Below are 16,681 nucleotides of genomic sequence, written 5' to 3' on the forward strand. Positions count from 1 at the left end.
TATGGATAGAAATGATGAGAATTACGAGAATATCATCCTGGAGATATTGCAGAGCACCTATATGTACATGCATCATCATAGACACTACTTGTGTTATTGATGCGTACGTAAATATGTGTTGATTAAATAAAGGGATTTAATGTATTTCTGCAAACCATCTTTAAAAAAAAAAATCAGTTCAGAGTCAAATATTCTGATGGGAAAGTTGCTGAAATTAGCTTCCTGGCAGGAGCTCTCGTTTGCCAACACAATTAAAGTGTAAGACATTATAAGTGCATTAGCTTAATCCCTCCAATCTTGGCTTGCGACAATACCAGCCTGTCAGTCAGCACATGCATGGGCGAGCAGAGCTGAAGATGGAGGTGCATAAACAAGAGTTCCTCACCTTGGATTTGTTATGAAATGAAGATATTTGCCAATATCTATTAATTTTGAGTCTTTGATGAGGACAATGTTGACATTTATTGCGCGTGTTTGGATGTTATGGTGGCTTTTTGAAGGTATGTGGTGGCTGATATTGGTGATTTGATCTGTAGTTTCTTATGATGATCAATATTTTTTATAATATCTTACTTTAGGAATCCATTAAAACATATTGCTATGTTTCACAAAATGTATTCCTATTGTGTTTGTAGGTATTTCATCTGACGGTGACATCACTGGTTGTGAACAGAAGCCATGCCAAAATGGTGGCATATGTGAGAGTCACGTTGGTGGTTTCAGATGCCAATGCTCCCAGCAAACCCTAAACGGGCGTCTATATGGTGGGGAGACCTGCAATGTTGCACTTTCTGGCTGTGACGGCAACCAGTGCGAAAATGGAGGACTATGCTCCCCCTTGCTTGTCAATGGACAACACACTCACACCTGTACCTGCCTTGCTGGCTTTTCGGGGCCCAAATGCCGGATCTCGACTGTTTTTTCATTTGAGAGCCAAGGTTACATGTATGTAGAGACTGCCCTTGTTGACATAGTAGCCCCCCTTAATGTTACTCTCAGTTTCCGGACAGAAAGACCTGTTGGCACCCTCTTGCAAAGCAGAGTGGCTGACCTCCTCCTCAGTATTGAGCTAATGGATGGTCATCTGTGCCTACGCAGCCTCAGAAATCAAGGATACAGCACACTGGTTCAGGAACTGCCAGTGTATATTTCCAACAACAAATGGCACACAGTGGAGGCATCACTTGGCGGTGTGGTGAGCATCATCAGGCTCCTCTGTACTGAGGAAAACTGCACCAGAGACACCAGCGCCACACCAGTCCATATTCTTGAGCCTGCCTCCGCTCTCCCCCAGCCTGGTACGGTGCGCCAAAGCCTCTTCATTGGCGCACACAGAACAGAACCCTCAAATGCTTTTCTGGGCTGCTTGAGAGATGTGTTTGTGGACTCCCATCTGGTGGTGCCCGTGACTTTGCTGAAAGCTTCTGACGCCCAGGTTAATGTCACGATGGGGTGTAACGATAATGGCAAATGCGATGACAGCCCCTGCCAGAATCGGGGCCGCTGTGTGAGCCAGGGATGGAGGAGTTACACGTGTGAGTGCCACAGACCTTATGAGGGCATCAACTGTGCAGAGGGTAAGACATAACACAATCATGAAACTGATTACAGCATTTTACCGGCGGGTGTAGCAACCATTTTTTTTCTGGTATGGGACAATTCACATTTTTTGCCAAGCGTTGAGTGATCGCACTATGTCACTTTTATATATAACTTTCAAATGCTTTTTAACGCCATAGCCATCATTATCAGTCATTAGTGGCTAGTCGCTAGATATTTTATACTTAAAATGTGTTTAATAGGTGTGTAAGGCAGGGATGTCACAAGACAAGATGGTACACAAGATTTTTAACAATACATTTTAAAAACAATATATTGTAATCTAATCTAATCACACCATTCAGCACACTGTGTATACGCTATCAGCCTGCCTCCACCCACCGAGATAAAGAGACTGTATTACTGATAAAAGTGCTCACTCCATTCATGACATTGTTCTATGGAACAAATACACCAAGGTCGTGAAACGAATGCTCAGAGTGAACTCTTTTTCTGCCTGTTTGGAGGCAGCAGACAAAGAAAACAAACAACAAAAAGGGAGACTCAAGCTTGTGTGTCAAAAAGGTTCAGGGTTAGAGTTAGGATTAGGAGTTAGGGTTTGGGGTCACCCATTTTTATGGGCGTATCAATTACTTGCTGATTTTCACTAATGCTGGTTGAGTGTGGCTGCAGGATTGAGTCTCTGCTTTTTGCGGATGATGATGTGGTACTACTGGCTTCATCTAGTCAAGCCCTTCAACTCATTGAATGGGTTCACAACCGAGTGTGAAGTGGCCAGGATGAGAATCAATACCACAAAGTCAAGTGTCAAGTCACAAGTCCGAGTCCATGGTTCTCGCCTGGGTTGGGTATGAGATCCTTTCCCAAGTGTCGGAGTTTAAGTACCTTGTTCATGAGTGAGGGATTAAGGATGGAACCTGAGATTGACAGGTGAAGCGGTGTGGTGTCTGCTGTGATGGGGACTCTGCATTGGTCCGTTGTAGTAAAGAGAGATCTGAGCCGAAAGGCAAAGATCTCAATTTACTGGTTATTCCGTAGGTTGGTAGGACTTTCCCTTAGACATAAGGTGAGAAGCACTGTAAGAACATGAGAGGAGCCAGATGAGTTGGCTTGGGTATCTGGTCAGGATGCCTCCCCATGTTGGAAGACTCAGGATAGTGGCCAGGGAGAGGGAAGTCTGGGATTCCCTGCCCAGGCTTCTGCCCCCATGACCTGACCTCAAATAAGCTGTACAAGATGGATGGATGGATGGATGGATGGAAAGAACATGCGGCCCTCTGTAGAAAACATCATGAAAGTACATCTTATATAGCCATACAGTCGGTTTACTACCCACTGAAAGTGAGTACCAAGATAATTATACCTTACCAACAGTCAGCTATAATGGCGGTCGTGTCATGATCTGACTTTGCATGAGTACTGCCGGCAATGGGGAGTCATGGTTCATTGAAAGAAATGGGACTTCCAACATGCACTGTGACATTCTGAGGCAGGGCATGATTTTCCTTATTTTCCCTCATATTATCCAATATGATAAGGAGCCTATCTTAGGGGACACTCTTTCGAGATAACATATGCCTCTGAGGATGTGTCAAGGAAATGATGGAGTGGCCAAGTATGTCTCCTTAACTGAACCCAGTTGTATATTCTGGCCTACATAAGAAGCACTCCGAAATTGTATTATTTTGATATTGCTTGAGAAATGACAGTAAACGGATTAGTCAATTAAGTATGGGTCAATTCAAGTTCAAAGAAGATAGTAAAGTTAGTCAGGAGACCTGAAAGGAGCTTAAAGGCTGAGTTCCAACACATGCAATAAGGAGGCATTCATGGAACACCTGGACTGGGGCTTTGTGAAAACGTGGGTTTCAGTAGCTTACCCAGACTAAATTAGGGAGTCTTACTGAATCAGGCTATGTGTACAGAGCATTATAGCCACAACATTACTCTATAGCAGGGGTCTCGTGGGCCAAATGTGGCCCGCAGGACACTGGTTTGAGGCCCCCGCCTTGATATGAAAGTTTAATGTTAGTGCGGCCCGCGCAAGTTTGATATGGATGCTGTATGGTATCATGTACCCATAAAAAATTATTACGTTTGATTAATGTTCATGTTAAAGGTTAAAAAAACTGTTCATAGTTATCCTCCCTAGTGGTAAGTTTTTGGCTATTTGAGATTAAAGGAAATAACTTGAAGGCTACTGTTTAGGTCGCTAGCTCTCTAGTTTGCGAGTTAGCATGTGTCTCCAGACCCTGCAGTTGCGCAATATGTTGTAAATAAAAAAAGTATAAATGTGACTATAGTCGTGTTTTGTCATGTCTACAGGGCTCTAATAATGCTTTGGTAATTTTAATCTGAAAAAAAAAATTGTCTACCCACCAACTACGTATATGTGGTTTCTTAAGTTTTTATTATTTGCAGTTTTATTATTATTATTATTATATTTATTTATTACTGATTGATTGATTTTCTTTATTCTTGATTTGTTTATTTATTTTAGTTTATTTATTTATTTTGTGCAGAAAAATAAAAATTAAGATATTTGAGAACAGTGGAATGTTTTATCAGCGCTTTTATTGTAGAAAATCGGAACCAAAGCACTGAAAAAGTTTGTATATTTTTCTGTTTTTAATAAATGTGTTTTTTGGGTTTTTTTTTTTGGAAAACCTGATGTGGCCCAGTCTCACCCAGACCCTAGCTCCAGTGGCTAATAAATTGAGTTTGAGACCCCTGCTCTATAGTATTATCTAATGTACCTATTTCCCTTCCACAGAATACGTGACTGCAAGGTTTGGGAGCAAAGACCTGGAAAGCTATGCTGTCTTTTCATTAGATGATGATCCAGGTGATACTTTGACCGTATCCATGTTTATTCGAACCAGGCAAGCCAATGGCCTCCTCCTGATCCTATCCAACAGTACCAGTCAGTACCTGCGCCTGTGGCTCGAACAGGGCAGCGTCAAAGTTCAAATCAATAACTTTGAGACCCTGCTTGGTCAAAGTGTGGTCAGTGACAGCCATTTTCATCTGGTGACCGTGAAGCTTAATGGACTGGAAGCAGAGTTGGTGCAGTCTGCCCAGAGCCAAGGCTTTTTACCCATACGTCACATCTGGGCCCGTCGTGGGGATCTGGTCTTCGTGGGTGGACTGGCAGACTCGAGGGCCTCTGCAACATTTGGAGGCTATTACAAGGGATGTGTTCAAGATCTCAGGATTAACGATAAACGTTTGCAGTTCTATTCCATAACAACGTCGGTGGAATCGTACAAGCTGGAGCAGCTGATTAGCGTTGCACCAGGGTGCAGCAGTGACGACGCCTGTGCGGTAAGTTACTGACTCACTGGACGATGAAACGTGAAATGAATCCAAAAATACATCACTTGTCTACTAATTACCGTGTGCTATTTTGGATACTCTCAAGAGGCTCTCTATCATAACAAATTTCTGATTTCTCCGTTTTAGGTTAACCCCTGTCTCAATGGAGGCGTGTGTTACGCCATGTGGGATGACTTCATCTGTAACTGCCCCCCCAACACCGCAGGGCGGAGTTGCCAGGAGGTGAAATGGTGTGAGCTGTCTCCTTGCCCTGCCGCTGCTGCATGCCAGCAGAGCTCGCAGGGCTTTGAGTGTAAGTGTCTTGAGATACACGGATGCGTTCACACTATTCTTGTCACAACTCTTGTCTACTGTGGGATACAAGACTGGCTTTGAAGGGCTGAGGAGTGGCTATAAATAGTATATGGTGCTCAAGCAGGAAAAACAATTGGAAACACATCAGCTTTGTAATATTTGTATAGGCTATATATTATATAAGCAGTGTCTGTTCTTCAATTGTAAGCTCTGGAGGGAGTGTGTTCTCCTTAGACCTCTCACTGGTGCCGGGCACTGATTAATTACAGAGTGGCTGGGTACAGGAGGGAACGGTGTAGCAGTAGGGATCCTAGATAGGATTCTTCTAAGACGTTCTAATCCCCGGTCAGGTTTAGTCTACCGACACATGCCCGTGGAAGTTTGCAATGAGGAATCCTCCCCAAGACGTCACATGTTCACCAGAGGAAAAGGGAGGGGCTGCTTAGCACTGTGCAAAATAATACTGTATTTTTTTAGATGCTTGATATTGGCTTTTTAACGTTGCCCAACACAGTGTCAACAAAAGTCAATAAAAAATCATTATCAATTCAAGGTAGATACCTTACTTACTGATTTCATTGCGAATTGAAGCTACTTTCAGAGACCTTTATTTTGATAGATGCCATCTGACACACGCGGAACATTTTATTGTGAAGGCCTGGAAGTGTTCTGCTTTGTCTCTGTGTGTTTGGTCACTTGACGGCTGCGTGGTGACAGTGACATGACACTAATATAAAGTGTCTCCGAAGCTTCAGGACTACCGTCCTTTCGTCGTGTTGGTATTGCTTGATGTTGGTGTTGATATATTATTATTTACGACAGAGGATAAGGGCCACATTGAAAACAATGATCATCTGAGATTTTGAAAATTAAGTCATAAATTTGTGAGAATAAAGTAGTACGTTTAAGAGAAAAATCATGTAAATATATGAGGATAAAGTTGTAAGAGAATTTTTGATAATAAAGAAAACTTATGAGAAAAAAAGTAATACAACTACGAGCAAAAAAACAATTGTAAATGTATGAGAATAAAGTTGTAAATTTATGAGAGAAAAAAATATGCAAATTAAGGCAAATAAACAAAAAAAAGTAATAGAGAAAAAAGTCAGAAAGTAGTAAATTGACAAGAATAAAGTTTACCAAATGAAAACCTCGTAAATTTACAAGAAAAACATAATGAATATAGGAAAATAAAGTCTTAAATATACAAAAAAAAGTAGTCGAGAAAAAGTCAGAAATTTACAAGAAGAATAAAGAGTATAAAGTTGTAAATTTACATGAAAAAATGCATCAATTTATGAGAAAAAAGTTATACATTTTTGAAAAAAAGAGTTGTAACTTTATTTACTTAAATTTACGACTCTTATTTCCAAAATGTATAAAAGTAGAAGAAAAAACATCATTAATATACAAGAATAGGTTTGTGAATTTGCACGATAAAGTCGTATATTTAGAAAAATAAAGTCTTAAATTTACAAAAAAAGTACATGACAAAAAAATTCATACATTTATGAGAATAAATGTCCTTTGTAGACAAGTACTACCAGTTACGGTATTCATTATCTGTCTTGCTGGTATTGTTTTTGTATACAGGAAGAAGAAGCGGAAATGACGCAATGTTGTGTCATGACATCCTCCGTGTGTCGCTGTTTTGATGGGGATATCACGATTGTTACAATTACCATGTATACAGGAACAACCCTGTTTGCACGTAAATGAGTTATTCTGAATGTTGAACTAGAATATTGAACTTAACCGAAACACTGACTGCATGTAAACGTAGTGAATGTTTCTTCTTGTTCTTCTATAGGTTTATCCAATGTAACTATTCGGGCAGAGAGTGGAATTTTGCACTACCACAGCAATGGGAAGAGAAAGCACACCACCCATCTCGCCAGTGTCTCCCTCAGCTTCCGCACAAGGCAGTCTACAGCCACCATATTGCACGCACAAAAGGGCACAACCTACATCACCCTCTCTCTTCGGGACTCCCGTGTGGTCGTGGAGCACCAAGCCGGAGTGGACCAAAGCTCCCTCAAGATGACTGTTCAGGGTGTGGGTTCAGTTGGTGATGGAGATTGGCATTCCGTGAAGCTCAGCAAGCACAGTCAAAGCTCCAAGTGGATCATGGCTGTGGATAAAAGTCGACAGGAAATACCCATGTTACGTGAAGGGGACTTGGATTTTCTTAAGGAGGGAGCAGACATCTTCCTGGGGGCATTGAGCCTGGACTCTATAGTGAGTCTGTCAGGGTGTTTGGGTCCTGTAGAGATCGGAGGCCTTCTTCTTCCGTTCCACTTAGACACAGAGCTGAAACTGCTCAGGCCTCAGGAAGAACAGTTTACACAGATGAACAACAACGCCGCCCCACATTATGGCTGCTGGGGGGCCAGTGTGTGCGCACCGAACCCTTGTCAAAATGAGGGGGTATGTGAGGATCTGTTTGACCTGCATCGCTGCAAATGTCCTTCCATGTGGACAGGTCCGCTGTGTCAGGAACCAAGCGATAACTGCGTCTCTAACTCCTGTATATTCGGAAAGTGCAGCAACATTCCAGGAGGGTACAAATGTGTATGCAATCAGGGGTACATGGGTGAAAGGTGTGAGATGGAAATGGATTTATGTGACAATAACAATTGCAGCAATGGCGCTACATGTCTCAAAGGCTTCCAGAACTACTCCTGCCTCTGTCCCCAGAACATGACAGGCCAATACTGCAAGTTAGTCTCTCTATTCTATTTGTTAATAAGACATTGAAGCAGACTACTAAAAATACTCACCAACATTTTTGTCTCTTACAGTGTGAAAATTCCCGAAATCCCATGGTACATCGAAATTAACTCGTAAGTGCCACTACTTTAGTAATATTCTTAAAGAAGTTAAAAAATAGTCCAATGGTAATAGTTTGATTAATTATGTAAGTTAAAATCAGTATGTGGACCAAAAAGATCCGCTGTGTCGACTCCGTAATCAGGAAAAAGCCGAAAGAAATCAACACATTTTTTGTGACGCCCTTATTTTGTACCCCCACAGGATGTGCATTTATTTTGAAGGCCGGAAATGTGTATTGATTGATTGAAGTCAGTAGAGACGATGGCAAACGTATCTCCTGCATTCCTTCTCCTATGCTTTTGTTCCCACTAGACCCCTGCGATATTACAGGCGTAATTTGCGTCTCTAGTCGTTAAAAAAAATAAGTTGAATAGAATTTACTCACAACACGTCTTTAGTCGTTCAGCCTCAGAGCAACACTTCCCCATTTGTCACTAGACTTTCAGGGACACCCTGAACATCACAACAAGGCCTTAATTATGCGTGTATGTGTGTTCTATATAAACTAAATAATAATGGCTATTCCTATAAGTCACTTTGTTTTACTCACCAATACCTCTCCAGTCGTTCAGCCTCGGAAGGACACTTCCTCATTGTTATGAGACTACATTCAGGGACACTCTGCGAATAACAATAAAGCCGTCATAAAATGCTTAATGTTTGATCTAAATACATAGAACGACAGAGAAAAACAATAAGTGGATATTCTTATCACTCACCTTGTCACTCTTAATAAGGAAGTCCAATTTGCAGCATTTATTTATGCTCAGAAACTCCAGAAAATAGACTAAAAACATGTGAATTCAATTTAGTTACGTGATGTCTTTAAATGCCACCCCTCATTGCTCGTAATAAGATCCAAATGTTTTGCTAGTATTAAATAAAGTTTAAGTTGAATTTACCTAGTTTTAGGTAACTATCTTTTAGCTTGATTAAAATTTTTAGTTAATTTGTTAATCATTTCTTCCAAAGGATACAGTACAAATGGGCATACTTTAGACATAGTTGACATCTTTTAATGCGTTTTTGGGAGTGCCTTACACTTGTATTGTAGTTCATTTATCCATTGTTATGGTTAATTTAGGCACACACAAAAATTACTCCAATACCTCAAAACCACAATTTACTACTGCTGTCACCAAAGATAAGTACTAATTTGCATTCTTCCTTATGTCAAGTCTTCCACTGCTGCCTGTATCAAAATGCAACGGCACAAGATGGAACTTCAGCTGCTTCAATGGAGGGAACTGTTCGGAAGTGGACAACCAATGTCTATGCCTGCCTGGTTTTACAGGACAATGGTAGGACATGCATTGTTTTTATCTTCCATCCATGGTACTGTCAGTTTTGCCAGAGAACATCTCGATTCCCAAGACCTTTGGGAAAATACTCCCACTACATCCGGTGTAAAAGTAATGCCACATTTCAGAAAAGCATACAGACAGCAAAAAATGGTGGTGGTAGTGTGATGGTTTGGGGTTGTTTTGCTGCTTCAGGACCGAGAAAACTTGCTGTTTTTCTCTGCACAGAGATGCCCTAGTGGAGAATTAATCCCAAGTCTTCCCGATCTCCTGTGTGGCCTACATGCTAGAATGCTCTAGATTATGCTACATGCAATCTAGGATGAATGTATTTCCATTAATATGAATGAAAACGCAACCTTTATGGTGTTTTACCCCTTTTCTGTGTCATTTCCATGTGAAATAAACCCCACTTTAACAAAATTTCATCTGAAAGCATTATTACATGGTTTTATTAATGTCAAGTTTGAGTAATTTTAACTTTAGACGTGTGGCTAGGAAGTGTTGTACAGTGTAAATACAGTACAATATACTGTATTGCCTTACAATAAAATTAAAAGGTAAACTTTTTCTACTTCCTTTCTCATGTGCCCTCCCATAAAAACATCAACGCTTGATAACTTGATTTTCTCACGTATCTTGCCGTTCTTTACATTTTCTCTTGGCTGCAGGTGTGAGAAAGATGTCGACGAGTGTGCCTCTGCCCCATGCATGAACGGAGGGTTCTGCATCAACTACATCAACAGTTTCGAATGCGTGTGTGACATTAATTACTCGGGTATGCACTGCCAAATAGATGTCAGCGACTTTTACTTGTACATCTTCTTGGGCCTGTGGCAGAACCTCTTCCAACTGATGTCCTACCTCGTCATACGCCTCGACGACGAGCCAGAAATCGATTGGGAATTTCAAGTTGATTAATTCCAAGCTTGTAAGTGCATTAAAAAAAGCGTGTTGTTGGTTTTAAAGCAACTTTCTGCAGTGCTACTCATGAGATGATTTGTTCCATTTTCATGAATATCTCCAGTGTATGGAAAATGTTGAGGTCAGTTTAATAAAAGTGTCAGTTGTGAAGTGCGTAAATCAATATATTTTTTCAGTATAAACATTTAATCCTGGTTATCATACGGAAAACCTCACTTTGTCTTGTGCCTTCGCTCCTCTGGGGAATTAGGGAGCACTGCTTTATAGACTTTACAGTATAGTTGGAAAAATCATGACCCCTGATGAATGTGTGGGTGGTTTTGTCCACCTCCTGGACCAGAAAAATGTAATTTAAACACCACAAAAACGAGAATTTGCGACTTTTGTGGACCTGAAAAATTGGCAAAAATCAACCCGTCAGAAAAGTGGGATTTTTTTTGCCTTCTTTAGGTCCTGCCGAGACCCCTGATGAATGTGTGGTGGGTTTTGTCCACCTCCCGGACCAGAAAAGTGTTGTTTAAACACCTTCAAAAAAGGACAATTTGCAACAGCCAGACTTGTGCTACATAAATGTGGCATTTCAACAGAGAAAATTAAAATACAGCAATAAGTATGAGGATTTAGCATTTTATTTTGTAACATGTTGCACTGCTAGATAGCTGAACGTGGAAAGATAATTTCTAAAAGTATAGCATCGGAGTTCATACTGCACTTGTATGGTTTGTTAGTGAGCCTGTTCACGAAGCTTACATTCACAAAGCTCTTTGTAGATCCGCTGGCGGATCTTTGGTATGTCCCTCTGTGAAAAATGCATCGGCTGATCCAAGGCGAGGCATCTGGAATACTGAAAGGGAGAGCAGAGGAAGAGTCATGACTTCATGTCTGAGCTGATTGGTTGGCGCACTACAGCAGGAGAATCATGGAGGTACCTCCAAGACAAAAACACCACAGTCATTTTCATTGGTCTGCTGTGGCACTTTCTGTAAACAAAAAAAAGAAAATGAATGAATAACTCTGTGGCGGGTATAATTTTTGCTGCCAATTTTGAAAAACATACCTCATCGAATGACATAGCCCAGCCACTTACAAACGATGCGTGTTGCTTCTCTGTTGCTTCTGTTACCAAGTAATTCAGGATGCTCTGCCGTGGACAAATGCATTCTAATATGCTCACACATGACACGAGTGGAGAGGGGCAGGGGGTACAAAAGTGTGATTTACCTGTGCAACTTTGCGCAGCACATTCCCTTGAGAGTCAAACAGGCAGATCCTCCTTCTGGCAATGTCGGCGGTCACCAAGCACCAATGAACCTCCAGGTGGATGGGCACCAACAGCAGAGTCTTGGAGAACAAGTCCACCTGCATAAGAGACATTAAATAAATGGACGCCGCTGAAGTAGCGGTGCTTTCATGAATTTCGTATAATGCACCTGTTTCGTCCATCTCTTTACTCCATCGTAGCCTTTGGTCATGAGCTGTCGATGGAAGAAGCTGTTGAGAAAATGGACCTACGACAGATAGAAAGTCAGTCATGAGACAAGCACGGGGGTTTCTCTGGTCAAAATGTACTTTTAGACTTTGATTTACAGCACATATACTGTGGTGTTGTTTCAATAACATCAAGCTTTGATAATACAGCACACAGTAGCCACGTTTACATGGACCCAAATATTCCAATTCCATTCGGGTTATTTCTTCAAACGGAAAGAATCTAACCTTTGTATACACCTCATTCCGAAAGAAATGTGCCAATCCGAATGAACATATGATCGGATTCACAGGGGTGGAATATTCCTTTCCCCAATCCGATTGAGGTATCTTGTAACCGCTCAAACGGAAAGTTGTCAGATTGCGTTCTTCTTCGCGGTGTTTTTCTTCTTCTGTTTATTGGCGGTTGGCAAGCAGCTTTCGTGTGCATTATCGCCATCTGTGGAACAGAATCTAAACCCTTCTATACGCCATTCACAAGTCCAGTTTTATTAAAAAAAGAAAATACATATCTATATAAAACATGTGCTGAGCTTAATTATAAAATATTAGCAAGATTGAACTTTATCTTTTCCTGTTCCCGGGTGCGTTCTTTCAGCGAATTCTGAGATATGACGTAACACGCAGCTCGAGACTTTCTGTGGAGGTGAGCAATCGGCACTGGACTGCTGTGGAAAGTTTGTTTTTGATTCAAACTAATTTTCAAGACTGGACGAACAAAATACGGAGTTATTCCCACAAGTGAAAGAAAAACTGGAGGAAGTCGGTATCACGTGATGTTGGTGTTTACGCTTTACTGCGCATGCCCCATTCACTATTCTGGTTGATTATAGCGGCGCATGTAGACACGCGATTGGAATATTCCTTTCCATGTATACCATTGCTTTCGGAAAGGGCATTCGGAAAGAGAAAAACTCCTCATGTAAACGTGGCTCCAAATTATTATGCTAATAGGATTTTAGTATACAAATGCTGATGTGTACAATTGTGATTACCTTGTGTTGTGAAGCCTCCATAATCAATTCCCCATACATGTTCATGACCTGCAGCAGAAAACAAAAATAAGACTATCTAGACTCTACATAATAACTTACAATTCAGGTGCTGAGTTTGTGTGCGACCTGGTCGTTGAGCCAATTCTCATGCTCCAGTGTGGACAAATCATCCAGTGTTAGGGTGTGCTTCTGGAAGACCACTTGGAAGGAAGGTACCGGCTCCCACAACACGGCAGCAAATCTGCGTTTCATAACCGTCAAGATGAAATTTGTCCTGCAAGTAATATAAAACATATACAAATTCATTAATAAACATCATTATGCCTTTTTGTGCCCAATGTGGCAGCCAGACACCACGACGACACCATCTTCCTGTCTTGAGTTATGAGTTATGTCTCAAATTCAATAGTGTTTCTCACCTTTGTTCTTAAAATGCTGACACTTCCAACTTGGTTTGGCTCCATTGTGGGTTTATTGAGGTGAGAAACACTACAGCGTTCAATAAATAACTCGAGGCAAAACAAGAAAATGGTGGTTGTTCTCGCTGACGGATTGGGAACAGTCACATCAAGAATCACGCCTTCAAAGAAAGTAAAAGTAACTTTAAACATTCATTTATCCCTTTCATTCATTATTTACATGCATTTCAAACGGTTTTCTGCAACAATCGTTTTGGTATTCTTCTTTTTTTTTAACATCTACATTAAATTCCCAACTATTGAGCACACCTAAATATAAGCAACACCCACTAAACTTAAACAGAAGATGTACATATATAGGCCACAAGTGTCCATGTTGCAACATGTGGGAGTCGCAGTGCTGGAGGAATGGCGCATTAAATGCTTTGTGTACACTATAAACCTTGCCATTCTTGGTGTTCCCAGCGTTACTCGTGGGTACAGTTACAGTGTTCAACAGCTGCCGCGGTCCCAGCAGAAGCTGTCGTAGTTCTACTCTTGGTCACGCTTACTTAAGATTTGTCAGATCAAAACATGATTGCTGTACAAAACTTGAAAACGTGCACTTCCTGAATATGCACTCTGCATCTTAGGTCGGGTAGTTATTTTAGCGTGATCAAGCATAATCAACTATAGTCTATTTTAGTTCATATTGTTGCAGCTGGGCTACCCAGCATGCCTTGTGGTTATTAGAAAACAACATTTGAGTTGTTTAGCGCTTAGTTGTTGATTTATGTGATGCATTAACTTGCTGTGGGTGTTGTGTTTTCATATTGTTGTACCATGAGCACGTATGTAATTCTGCTTGATGCCACCTATGCCGCCAAATATTTTAACCCAATGAGGCCCTTGAGTCAAAAGGTGTGCCCACCCCTGACGCTACACACTAGGGCTGCAACTAACAAATGAATGAATGATTTTTTTTGTCACTTTATCAGAAGCTTGGTGTTTCAATTAATCGAGTAAGCAGTTAGGCCCTACACGGAGCAAATCAATATGAACCAAATGCAGAATTACATACATGCTCACGGTGCAACGAAGAAAAAAAAAAAAACAACCCACCCACAGCAAATGCAGTCACGTATATCAACAACAACAAGCGCTAAACATATCACGCAACTTAAAACTGTTATTTCCTAAAGCATGCTGGGTAGTCCCGCTGCAACAACAATATGAACGATGGAACAACAAAACTTTACTCTCTGACGACCTCCTCAGCATGTCTGGCAATCAAGCAAAAATGCAACAAAACATACAAAAAGTTGGGACAGAGAGTTCCACAGGTTACCCAGCATACCTTGCGGTTGGAATATATAGGTGTTTTTCAACTAGATATTTGTTTGCATGCCCACATTAGGTAGGCTCCTTTGTGCGTTGTGTGTTGATAGTATTGAGCGGTTTGGATGGCTTTCTTGTACAAGCTACAGATTCATAGAGATCAAGTTCCCTGTGCTCTTAATTTGGGTGTTGCGGTTCTATAACGTGCCAAAAGACATGTAACATTATAAAAAACATGACAAAAGCATTCAAAATTGTCAATTACGAGAAGAACGAAAGACTAAAACCAACAAAAGCATGTTTTTTTGTTTGTCTAAAGCTGGTGTGTCGACAGAACAAAGTCCAACTCTTCGTTTGCTTTCGGACATTCACCTGTCAGTGAAATCAGCGTTGAACATTTTTGTCAGGTGCATCAACACGTCACTCTTCTGTAGTGGGATAAACGTTCCATACATTCTGAGGAAGTCATCAAGATAGTCTAGAGATTAAAAACACAATTAGTTCACATATCTTCACATAAATAAAGGTGGAACAGTCAGATACATACCATGGATGATGTTTGTCACTACTGTGAGGCCAACATCCGTTTGAGGGTGTATTGTGTTCTTGATAGAGGTCTTGAGGTCTGCATTCGGAGTAGGTTCCAGAAAAGAAGCAGTGCATTCTCCTGCTTGGTCCTCAGCAGGATTCTTAACATGAGAATCTAACCCAGTGAGTGATAGCTCTGTAAATTCACTCAACTCTACAAAGGGTTCTGCTCCTTGAGAAGGTGCCACTGCTGGAGTGATGTCGCCTGGGCTTGCCTCCACAGAGTTGAATGTTGTGCACATTTGTGAGAGAGGTATCGTTTCACTTGTTTTCACGAGGGAAGTCTGTTTTTTAAGCGGGTCTTCTGAACTTTCATGAGCAGCATTGGATGTTTTGGCTTGTGAATGTTGTAGAATCGGTGACGGATACAAGTGTCCTTTATTTTTCTGAAAGTATCCGCTGAGACAGGAAAGACTGGTGCGCCTCCGCCGCATTAATCTTTTACTTCGAAAAAAGGCAAAACAGCAATTCTCTTGTCGCCTCCTCCACAGCCACATCTGTAATTTATAATACAACTGTCTCTTAGTCCGTCTGGAGAGGTGTGAAACTCTTTTGACTGAAGATGTGGGGTCCTTAATGCATTTGCGGTTCTTTCTGAACTTTCGCGTGCCGTACATCTGGCCCACTTTTGAGACTATGCATGGACACATGACGGCAACATGTAACAAGTTAACATCTCACAAACATAAGCCTGGATTTGGTGAAGTCTTCTTCCTGGGAAAGAAGTTCTTCAGTGGCATGGTCCCATTTTGTTTGAGACCTTCCCCAGGAGACTCTTAGTCATTTTGAACATCTGCTAAAAAAAAGAGAATAACATCATCAAAAACAACACCACCTATATATACCTACATGTACATATGTACGTGCATATTTAGCGTCTGGTAAAGGAAGCAATGGCGGCGGGCTAAAATTGCATTCAACATGTAGCCAAACAAATGTGAAATGAAAATGTAACTGTAGACAAACGCTAGTAACACATTGTAGTACAGTATTGGTTTGTTTTTTTAATCATTTGACAAACACAGTACGTCTCTAAATGCTGTTTCTACTCATTTCTGCTAATCCATAGTGCTACAATACCAGTATTACAGTATAATGTTAGCTATCGACATACCAACGTACAAAAGCATGACTTTCACACCGGAGCAGTCGCTCTAACTTACCGTTATTGGGCCGCTCGACGTGATACACCGTCGTATGTTTTACTTTTCGCCACATCTGCAAGAAATACAACCACGACACTTTTAAATTCCAAAGTAATTTTCGCTGAACACACGTTTACTTTCGGGCGTCAAACACGCAATCAAAGCACGCTGCCACTGAGTGTCGCATATTGATTACGTCACTCGAGCGGCGTGTCCAAACACATTTCTGTTATTTAAATCAATTACGGAGTTTATAAAATAGCTATAGATATAAATAAATACATTTCGTTGGAATAGATTCTGTACACATACACTAAAAATAATATATATATATTTTTACAATTTTACATTTTAAACAGTGTTTTTGTTTCATGTGGTCTAAGAAACAGTGGAAACAGTGGCACTCCCCAGGGGCAACAACATTTGGATGACCTGGAATAAACGAGGAAATCATCACAGTGATCTTGTTTGCTTTAGTAGTA

The 16,681-nt window shown here is 40.9% G+C and overlaps 2 protein-coding genes across 3 annotated transcripts; one reads left to right on the top strand and one right to left on the bottom strand.

The window, feature by feature from the left end:
* Positions 1-266: 266 nt before the first annotated feature.
* Positions 267-10,387, top strand: LOC131126259 (protein crumbs homolog 1-like). The gene is made up of 8 exons (XM_058068600.2): positions 267-500; positions 636-1,577; positions 4,334-4,884; positions 5,023-5,188; positions 7,001-7,910; positions 7,992-8,033; positions 9,201-9,323; positions 9,995-10,387. The coding sequence occupies exons 1-8, from the start codon at positions 443-445 to the stop codon at positions 10,242-10,244; spliced, it is 3,042 nt and encodes a 1,013-aa protein (XP_057924583.2). The 5' UTR covers positions 267-442; the 3' UTR covers positions 10,245-10,387.
* Positions 10,388-10,858: 471 nt separating this feature from the next.
* Positions 10,859-16,394, bottom strand: LOC131125596 (sentrin-specific protease 5-like). Of its 2 annotated transcripts, none has more exons than XM_058067281.2 (10): positions 16,218-16,394; positions 15,014-15,847; positions 14,839-14,944; positions 12,857-13,004; positions 12,731-12,778; positions 11,678-11,755; positions 11,469-11,606; positions 11,305-11,388; positions 11,177-11,227; positions 10,859-11,091 (listed from the first exon to the last, which is right to left on the bottom strand). In XM_058067281.2, the coding sequence occupies exons 2-10, from the start codon at positions 15,702-15,704 to the stop codon at positions 10,972-10,974; spliced, it is 1,464 nt and encodes a 487-aa protein (XP_057923264.2). In that variant the 5' UTR covers positions 15,705-15,847; positions 16,218-16,394; the 3' UTR covers positions 10,859-10,971. The 2 variants fall into 2 exon arrangements, with proteins under 2 accessions (XP_057923264.2, XP_057923265.2); XM_058067282.2 differs by having other exon boundaries at positions 15,014-15,850.
* Between the last annotated feature and the right edge of the window lie 287 nt (positions 16,395-16,681).

This window comes from Doryrhamphus excisus, linkage group LG6 (genome assembly GCF_037039965.1).
Source record: "Doryrhamphus excisus strain RoL-2023G ecotype Guam linkage group LG6, RoL_Dexc_Guam_v1.1, whole genome shotgun sequence".
Taxonomy (NCBI): Eukaryota; Metazoa; Chordata; class Actinopteri; order Syngnathiformes; family Syngnathidae; genus Doryrhamphus; species Doryrhamphus excisus.

Excerpts from the sequence above, each read along its gene's own strand:
- LOC131126259 (XM_058068600.2), top strand. The coding sequence starts at position 443 with ATGAGGACAATGTTGACATTTATTGCGCGTGTTTGGATGTTATGGTGG. Across the intron at positions 1,578-4,333 it reads GGGCATCAACTGTGCAGAGG|AATACGTGACTGCAAGGTTT; the intron begins GTAAGACATAAC and ends TCCCTTCCACAG. Across the intron at positions 9,324-9,994 it reads CCTGGTTTTACAGGACAATG|GTGTGAGAAAGATGTCGACG; the intron begins GTAGGACATGCA and ends TCTTGGCTGCAG.
- LOC131125596 (XM_058067281.2), bottom strand. The coding sequence starts at position 15,704 with ATGTGTCCATGCATAGTCTCAAAAGTGGGCCAGATGTACGGCACGCGA. Across the intron at positions 12,779-12,856 it reads AGAATTGGCTCAACGACCAG|GTCATGAACATGTATGGGGA; the intron begins GTCGCACACAAA and ends TTTCTGCTGCAG. Across the intron at positions 11,092-11,176 it reads GTGGTGTTTTTGTCTTGGAG|TATTCCAGATGCCTCGCCTT; the intron begins GTACCTCCATGA and ends TCTCCCTTTCAG.